The sequence below is a fragment of the Alexandromys fortis genome, unplaced genomic scaffold (assembly GCF_014885135.2).
Source record: "Alexandromys fortis isolate MF-2015 unplaced genomic scaffold, M_Fortis_MF-2015_v1.1 scaffold_70, whole genome shotgun sequence".
Lineage (NCBI taxonomy): Eukaryota > Metazoa > Chordata > Mammalia > Rodentia > Cricetidae > Alexandromys > Alexandromys fortis.
Genome location: NW_026067955.1, coordinates 8896460 through 8906304, shown reverse-complemented (window position 1 = coordinate 8906304; position 9845 = coordinate 8896460). Strand labels below are relative to the sequence as shown.

Here is a 9845-nt window from a genome sequence, read left to right as displayed (position 1 = left end):
TGTATACAATATTCTGTCTACATGTATGCCTGAAGGCCAGAAGAGGGCAACAGACCTTATTACAGATGGTTGTGAGTCACCATGTGGTTGCTGGGAATTTAACTCAGGACCTTTGGAAGAGCGGGCAATGCTCTTAACTGTTGAGCCATCTCTCCAGCCCAGCTTCAGGTTTTCAAAGTGTTCATGCCCTCTACTGTTGATGCTTCAGTTGTTTCCATATTTAGAAACAGTCATTTGTACAGATTTTGCCGCTGTCACTCCTCCTTTATTTACTGAGGTGCCTAAAGCACCTTCCTCCACTGGAAGTCTTGCCTTCTTGCTTTGGCTTTGTTACTTGACAGTTAGACCATGTGTGCAGTGCTGTTAGCACCCAGAAACACGACTGCTTCTCTTCTAGGACAGCCAAGACCTCAGATGTCTATTCTCATTCACTTCCTGTTTGCTTTCTTTCTTTTCCAAAGTAGGAGACGGACAGCACGCACTCCTCAGCTTTGGGAGTCAGAATGCTTTTGTTTCTCCCCCCGTTTGGTTCTGTGTTGTTCATCTTTTCTCGCTCAGAACAGGGTGAACAGTATCTCTCACACAATCACTAACCCACTAACCCTCTGGGAGTCAGTGGGTGCTTCTTTCACACTTGTGGGACCATTTTCCTAGCAACTATTGACATTATTTGGCCAGTGGGAAAGCATACGTTTGTTCATTCCCCGTAATGATGACTCACAGTGTGTCTGACACTCTTGTAATTCATATAAATTAGAAAACTAAAAGTATGAAAAATTCATAACCCTACTTCCTGTTTTAAGAATGATATTGGGACCAGGTGGTGGTGGTGCACACCTCTAATCCCAGCCCTCAGGAAGCAGATGCAGGTAGATCTCAATGAGTCCAAGGCCAGTCTGGTGTACCGTGCTAGTTCTAGGACAGCCAAAGCTGTTACATGGAGAAACCCTGTCTTGAAAAACCAACCCCTACCTCCCCAAGAAAGAATGAGATTGGGGTAAAGGTGTATGTTACCAAGCCTAACTGAATTTGATCCCCATAACTCACATGGTAGAAGAAAACCAGCTTCTAGAAGTTGTTCTCTGACCTCCATTTGTACATGTACACATACATATATGTGCTTAAATAAATAGATAGATAGATAGATAAGTGTCTTTACAAATTAAAAAAAAAGAGGGCTGTACAGATGGTTCAGTGGTTAAGAGTCCTGCTGTACTTCTAGAGGACCCACAACAAATGTCAGATGGCTCAGAACCCTTTGTTCGATCTGATCTTTTTTAGGTCTATGAGGACATATGTGGCATATACACATATAGACATATGGACATACACATAAGTGTTTAGGGTCTCACTGGATTTCTGCCTGACCAGGAATTAACTATGTAGACCAGGCTGGCCTCATACTCACAGAGCTCCATCTGCTTCTGTCTCTTGAGTGCTAGGATTAATGGTGTGAGCCACCACACCTGGCCCCTGACAATATAAGTTTGATCCCCAGAACTCATATAATGGAAGGAGAGAACTAACTCCTCCAAGTTGTCCTCTAGCCTCTATAAAAATGCCATGTCTCATATGTGCCCTCCCTACAAATAAATAAATGTAATAACTTATTATTATAAACTTTGTGTTATAAAAATTCGAAGACAAGGCCAGTGGTGGTGGCGGCGCACGCCTTTAATCCCAGCACTCGGGAGGCAGAGGCAGGCGGATCTCTGTGAGTTCGAGGCCAGCCTGGTCTACAAGAGCTAGTTCCAGGACAGGTTCCAAAACTACAGAGAAACTCTGTCTTGAAAAACAAACAAACAAAAAAAAATCTCAAAACAAGTAACAGTTCCAGATCTGAATTACCGAGATCAGGTGACAGGTAAGAGTTGAGAGAAATGACTGGTGATGATGGTAGGACAGGTTAGCTGGCAGAGTTCATTTCAACTTCATGGGAAAGATATTATGGGAGAAATATTGCTCACAAAATTATCTCTTTTGAGGTTAAGAGCACTGGATGCTCTTCCAGAGGTCCAGAGTTCAATTCCCAGCACCCACATGGTGGCTCACAACCATCTATATTGAGATCTGGTGCCTTTTTCTGACATAAAGATGTACATGCAAGCAGAACACTGTAAACGTAATAAATAAATTTTTAAAAATTTCTCTTGATGTGATATCTTCTTTGGAACTCTTGGTAAATAGAATAATTTGCTGTAGGATTTGCTGTATATTATGGGCTCTTCAAGGAAACTAGAATTAGAGCCTTTCCATTAAATTTGTATTTATTTAAGGGTGGAGGGCAGATCCTGGTATACACCTCACAGAGGAAGACTTTGGATTGCAGCTACAGGCAAAAGACCTTCCCCTCAAGAGGTCTCAGAACTCCAGGCTACCTATCGTCTTCTTCGTGGAAAAGGTAACAACAGCTGCATATATATGCTCGGTTTTCAGTCTTCCTTTGTCCTGAATGCTTATCTTCTATATCCTTTTTCCTTTGGCTTTTTCTTGTGTTAAAGAGGCTTAGGACCTCATATTTGTCTATTAGTTTGATTTGTAGACTGGGTATCTCAGCAGAGCCCAGCTGCCCTGGAACTCACCATGTATTTAGGCTAATTCAAATTCAAGGCAGTTTCTTGCCTCAGCCCCCCAATCAGTAGGATAAGAGGGATGAGACTCCACACTCAGCTTATTAGTGTGTTGAGTGATAAGTCACAGATGGCTGTTCAAAGCATGTAGGGAAACCCTGTCTTAAAAAAAAAAAAAGAAAAGAAAAAAATTACATTTATTCTTCTGTTTGTTTTATCATACTTTTATGATTTTCTTTTCCTCATCACGTTTAACTGCTTTTCTTTCTTTCTTTCTTTCTTTCTTTCTTTCTTTCTTTCTTTCTTTCTTTCTTTCTTTCTTTCTAAAATACTGTACCTCCTGTTCTATTTTTGTTTCTTTGGCTGTGATAAAATTCTGTGACCCGAAGCAACTTAGAGGAGGAAGGGTTTAAGGGTTTGCTTTGCTTTAGCTCATAATCCCAGGTTTCAGTCCATTAATGTAGGAAGCCACAGTGGCAGGAGCTTGAAGCAGATTCTGTCCTCATAGCCACAATGAAGGACAGACAGCCACATCTCAGCTGGCTTGTACTTGGTTACCCTTCTCCACGCTCACATAGTTCAGGACTCTTAGAGAATAATGCTATTGGCAGTGGGCTGGGTCTTCCTACCCAATGCTGACAGTCTCTCGTTGAGACTCTTTCTACATGATTGTCAGTTATGTGGAGTTGAAATTCAAACTAGCCATCCCACCACCAAACTTTAATCCAATCCAGCTGTGAGTACATTATAATTAATTTGATTGGTATTAACCTATAGAATCCTTGAACCTTGATGGTATATAGAAGATTTTTCTAAAACAAAAGCTTCCAACTTTAGCACATGAATAGTAAGCAAAGCTAGTCACTCGCTGGACTTTTGCTAAAATATAAGCAGTTGTGCCATATAAAAAACTTCACTGTTTGACTTTGCTTCTACAAATAGATGATGAAAAAAGTTGTGTTCAGAATTGAAAGCAGATTCCTGAGTTCCAGGGTCACAAAAGAGGAAAATCATCCTCTCCTTTTGTTGTCTTCTATTCAGATGTGGAATTTCCAAATGATTATCCATCAGGTTGTCTTCTGGGCTGTGTGGACCTAATTGATTGCTTATCCCAGAAACAATTTCAGGAGCAGGTGAGTACTGAGTTCTTCTAGTGGGCAGGCACTTGCTTACTGTCATGACAGGTTCTAGATCATCTTAACAGACTGTTCTGAAGGCAGTAAGGTGCTAGCAATCAAGACAGAAGAAGAAAGGTCTCTCTTTATATCCCCCCTCCCCCTTGAGAGACTTGTGGCACAGCTTAGGCTGGCTTCAAATTCGTGATCCTACTTTCTCTGCCTCCAAAGCGTCTGTTGTGTCTTGTCCTGGTTTGTTTTGTTTTGTGCCCTATCCCAGACTGAACTGGAACTTACATAGAGCCCTTGCACTTGTGATTATCCTCCTGCCTCTGCTTCTGGAGTCTTGAGATTACAAGCATGCAATCACCACCCCCAGCTCCAGGAGAATGTTTTTGTAAATGTACATTGGAGGGAGACTAGGAATAGGTCAGAAATAGAAGCACTTAGAGATGGCTTAGCTTTCAGTGTATGGGGAAGTAGCAGACCTACATTTCTGAAAAACAGTTGTCATTACAGTCCAGGGAAGGAAGTGTAAGGTCTTCATCCTTTCTTTTTAGGCTTCGTTTTTTATGTTGGGCCAGATGACACATACCTTTATCCCAGCACTTGGGAGGCAGAGGCATCTGGAGGCCAGCCTGGTCTCCATAGTAAGTTCCAGACCAGCCAGGGTTACAGAGTGAGTGAGGATGTTTGTCAAAAAAAAAAAAAAAAAAAAAAAAAAAAAAAAAAAAAGAAAAAGAAAAGCTAAAATTTCTTTTAATGAAGAAACTCTAAAATACCGCTTTTCATTTGATTGGATAGTGGATGTGGATTAATGTATTTTGTCTTATCCTGAAGCATTTCTTCCAGACCATTAAACTCATGATAGGCAAATGTGCTTGAACGTGGTTTGATTTGTGCCATGTTGGGGTGTGTGTGTACAAGTGAACATACATATGTATTCAATTTTTAAAATCTCTATAAACATTAAATTGACATGATTCAAACACATTTGAACAGTAGGGGGCACCAAAGAACTGTAACTTCATTGTGAAATTCCTCAAATGTAGAGTTTGGGTTCAGACTGGCAAGATGACCAGATCTAAGCAGAGAAAGTCTTACAGTGTTGTTTTCCTGTACTTTGAGCAGTTAATTTAAGCATTTGTGCTTCTAACACTGTGCATAAGAAAATGTACTTCATGCTGGGTGGTGGTGGCGCTGCACAACTTTAATTCCAGCATTTGTGAGGCAGAGGCAGATAGGGCTGTTACACAGAGAAACCCTTTCTCACCCCCCCCCCCCAAAGAAAATGTGCTTCAATTTAGCTTTCACTCAGTAAATTCCTTTTTTTGTTTGTTTGTTTGTCTGTTGTTTTTTTGAGACAGGGTTTCTCTGCGTAACAGTCCTGACTGTGTTGGAACTCAATTTGTAGACCAAGCTGGCCTCAAACTCATAGAGATGCACCTTCCTCTGCCTGCCAAGTGCTGGGATTAAAGGTGTGCGCCACCACCACCACCCAGCTAAATTCATTTTTCCAAATGTTTGGCTTTTTTTTTTCTGGCTGTGCCGTATGAACCCAGGGCTTTATGCATTCTAGTCAATTACTCTTCACATTAAGCTATATCACAGATCCCAAATGTTTTCTTCCTTCCTTCCTTCCTTCCTTCCTTCCTTCCTTCCTTCCTTCCTTCCTTCCTTCCTTTCTTCCTTTTTTTTTTTTTTTTTCAAAAGAGCATCTCACTGTGTAGCTCTGGCTGTTCTGGAACTCATTCTGTAGACCAGGCTGGCCTCAAACTCACAGAAACCTGCCTGCCTTATCCTCCCAAGTGCTGGGATTAAAGGCATGTGCCACCACTGCCTGGTGTGTATGGGTATCTTGCCTATATGTCTGTGCACCACATACAAGCAGTGCCCACAGAAACCAGAAGAGGGCACTGGATCCAGAGATTCAAACTGCAATTGGAACTAGAGCTACAGTTGTGAGCTGCCAGGCAGGTGCATCCAGTGTTTTTTTGTTTGTTTGTTTGTTTTTTGAGACAGGGTTTCTCTGTGTAACAGCCCTAGTTGTCCTTTAACTAGCTCTGTAGACTGGGCTGGCCTCGAATTCACAGAGATCTGCCTGCCTCTGACTCCCGAGTGCTGGGATTAAATGTGTGCACTGACACAGCCCAGCATCATCCAGTGTTCTTAACCATCTCTCCAGCACCCTCAAGATCTGGGATTAATTGATGGCCACCACCATACATATCCAGGCTTTCATTTTCATTTGCTTGTTTTGTCTTCTTTTCTCCTTTTCTTCTCTCCTCTCTCCACTCCTTTAGACAGAATCTCATATGTTGGGAGTGCCGCCACCAAACTCGGCTATGTCTGCTGTCTTTTTTTTTTTTTTTTTTTGAACGTGGGTCTTCCATAGCCTGAACTGGCCTCAAACTCCATTTGTAGGTGTAAATTATCTGATCCTCCTGCCTCAGCCTCCCAGGTGATGTTGTTATAGGCATGACCCCAATGATTTTCTTAGGGTTGCCTACTCTGTCTCTTCTGTTTACTTCTGTGTCCACTGCATGCATTCAGGTGTGATATTTGACTCCCATTCTTTTGCTCTGCCCCTAGTATATAATCTAGACCCAGACAAGGCACAGGACCATGAAGGCTTCCATCTCCATGCTCTGGTACCTGTACTTTTGCTTCTTTTCCACCTATATTTGTTTTAATGTCATGCCCCTCCCTTTCTGCTATGAAAATAAATATATTAGTTTCTTTTCTCTTTGTTATGATACAATACCTGACAGGAGCAACCCTAAAGGAGAGAAGATTAATTTTGGGTCGTGGTTTCAGAGGACACAGTGGGAAAGGCATGGCAAGTAATGTCCAGTTCTTGGTGATGGAAGCTTGCACCTGCTGCTTCTCACAGCTTGGCAGATCGTCAAGCAGAGAGAGAAGGACCACAAGAAGAGCTATAACTCTCAAAGGCCACCCTTCAGTGAGCCATCTCTACCATCCAGGACCCCACAACTTCCCAAAATTGTACCAGCACAGCCAGGGAACCACATGCCCAAGCACATAAGCACATTTTTAAATTCAAACCATAACATTGAAAACTATCATCTTAAAATGTCAGGTATTGCTATCATTAGAGATCTAGTTAACAAATTTTGTTTTCCCGAGGATACTCTTTCTTCAGGTCAGCAGATGCTGCTCCCTGAGCTTGGATTTATTGTATGTTGTGTACTGGAATTGCTGAGGACAGTTTGTAGGAATGCCAGAATCCTCCCACATGTGCCATGATGGAGATCCTGGCAACTCTCCTTATGGATTATCCTTGGGTATGCTGTGAATTTGTACCAAAATGCTAGGAGTTGGTAGATTTCATTGAACATTAAAATTTCATACCCCTTTCTTGTGGTCATCAGCTTTTCTGTGGTTTTCTCCTTTACTTTCTGTGTTTGAGAATATCATATGAATATTGTTCAGAGTAGATAATAGTCTAATTTTGTTTGCTTGTTTTTTTAAGTTAATTAATTAATTTTTTAAAAAACTTATTTTTTCTCATTTTATATACCAATCCCAGTTCCCACACCCTTTCCTCCCCCCACTCCTTCCACCTTCCCCTCACTTCCATCCACCCATCCAGTCTAGCATATTACTTTGAGGCAGAACCAAGGCCCTCCCCACTGTATCTAGGTTGACCAAGGTATCCCTCCAAAGAGAGTGAGTTTCAAAGAGCCAGTACAAGCAGTACTTATAAATCCTAGTCTCACTGCCAGTGGCCCCACAGTCTGCCCCAGCCATGCAACTGTCACCCATATTCAGAGGGCCTAGTTTGGTCCTATGATGGTTCCCTTGCTGTCAGGCTGGAGTTGGTGGGCTCCCATTAGCTCAGATAAGCTGTTTCAGTGGGTATCCTCATCATGGTCTTGACCTCTTTGCTCCTTTTCTCATTCCTCCCACTCTTCGACTGGACTTTGGGAGCTCGGCCTCTGCTTCTGTCAGTTGCTAGATGAAGGTTCTATGATGACTTTTAAGATAGTCACCAATCTGACTATAGGGCAAGGCCAGTTATGGCATCCTCTCCACTATTGCTTAGGGTCTTGGCTGGGGTCATCCTTGTGGATTCCTGGGAATTTCTTTAGTGCCAGGTTTCTTCCTAGCCCCATAATGGCTTCCTCAATCAAGATATCTCTTTCCAGCTGGGCGGTGGTGGCGAACGCCTTTAATCCCAGCACTCGGGAGGCAGAGGCAGGTGGATCTCTGTGAGTTCGAGACCAGCCTGGTCTACAGAGCTAGTTCCAGGACAGGCTCCAAAGCCACAGAGAAACCCTGTCTCAAAAAAAACCAAAAAAAAAAAAGATATCTCTTTCCTAGCCTGCCATCTGTCCTTCCCCCATTTTGACCCTTCAGTTCTCTTTGTCTCCTTCACCCACCCCTTTCTCCTCCTTCTCTCCCCTTCTCCTCTCCCCTTATTTGCTTGTTTTTATTTGAGACAGGGCCTCACTATGTAGCTCTGGCTGACCTGGACAACTGTGTGAACTGCTTTCTGTGTGACTTTGAACTGTCTCTTCCCTCCTCCCGAGTGCTGGGATTACAAACATACACCACCATTCCGTGCCTTATTTTTTAATTATGTATGTGTGCATGTGCACATGGGCATGCACATGTAAGTTATGAAGCCAGAGGAGTCAGTCCCTAGGAGTTGAAGTTATAGGTAGTTGTGAGCCACTAACTTGGGTGCTAGAAGTCAAACACATTCTCTGGAAGACCAGGAAGCTCTTTCAACCTCTGAGGCATCTCTCGCTCCATTGGATCTTGTCACTTTAGAAATGGTTGCTGTCCACGAGTAGAAGATCTGGGTTTACAGATGTTTCTGTGTTTACCGTTACATGACTCTGGGGACTCAAACTCGGGTCCTCATGCTTTAGCAGCAAGTACTTGACCATTGAGTCATCACAGTGTTTGATTTCTGGTACGATGGATTAAACCCAGGGCCTGTTCATTCTAGCCAAGTGCTCCGCCACCCTTAGCCTAAATCTTATTTCTAAGTTGGTATTTTGGGGAAACAGACCTATCCTAGGATTTTACAAAGTACTTCATGTAGGTGTTCCCTGAAATTAGTGTACATCTGGAAAACATCTTTGAATTAAACAAATTTGTTTACCATAGAGTTTCTCAGAGGCTTTTATATACAAGTACAAATTAAGGCTCTCTGAGAGGTAGATGATAGAATACAGTGTTCCTAAACATTTTTCTCTCTGAAGTGGTAATCAGACCCAGGACCTTACGCATACTAGGCAAGTGCTCTACCACTGAGATGCTGCCCTGTCCTCCTCAAACACACTCGGTGCCTGTTTGCATACTACATAGCTGTAGTCCTAGCGTGCACAATTTAGAATGCACGTTAGGCTTTTCTTTGTTTTCTTAAGTCCAACTTATTGAGCAATAACCATCCAGGAAACAGTTTCTACTCTGTGTCTTTAGCATCTCAACATGAATTCTTATCAACCAGCTGAGTCGAATTTTCCTTGAGAAACTGTGACACTAACAAATTTTATGTCAGTTTAAACTAACTTCCTATGTGACTTAGACCTCATTTTTCTTCAGCTAGCATTTTCATTCTCCAAAGAAACTTAGTCATTTATTTCTGACCTCACATTCTTGGACTGTCTGATAAGTTAAAATATACTAAGCCTCACTATTTTTGGCATAGTGTGATCATTTAGTTTTCTAAAAAGAGTAAGAAGAGATTTGTTTCTTTTAAAGTCAAGTGCACTATACTCTAAACGACCTTTTAATCTTCTTAAGGCAAGTTTAGCCATCATGGCTAAGTTGTACCAGGAAGAAAAAAGTTCCCACTAAACCCTCAACTCTCCTCTGAGTAATGGCAGGGGATGAACCTAGACAGGGAAGGAATGTAAAGAAAGGGCTGCTGGCTGACTGGGAGAGATAGGTAGATGAGAGCCATCTCCTCAGAGCTTCTCCTGTAGTCCCCTGGAAGGAGCCCCTGCTGTGTGCCAGCATTTTATCTGCCAGCAGCAGATGTAAGCTCTCAAAAACAGCGGGGAGGATGTTGACTGCAACAATGCATCAAGGCTGTGGTTTGTAACCTCAATAGTGAGGCAGTTCAAACTTTTTTTTTTTAACAAAGACATTTTGATTGCCAAATCCATAACCATTAGCAGCTGTG

At 42.3% G+C, this 9845-nt stretch overlaps 1 protein-coding gene across 5 annotated transcripts in view; it reads left to right on the top strand.

The window, feature by feature from the left end:
• The window catches only part of Trip4 (thyroid hormone receptor interactor 4), a 60047-nt gene that overhangs the window by 30529 nt on the left and 19673 nt on the right, over window positions 1-9845 (top strand). For all 5 annotated transcript variants that reach the window (XM_050151904.1, XM_050151903.1, XM_050151905.1 and 2 more), the window contains 2 exons: window positions 2277-2401; window positions 3612-3703. In XM_050151904.1, the coding sequence (XP_050007861.1) occupies window positions 2277-2401; window positions 3612-3703 (217 nt within the window). The remainder of the gene's footprint in view (window positions 1-2276; window positions 2402-3611; window positions 3704-9845) is intronic.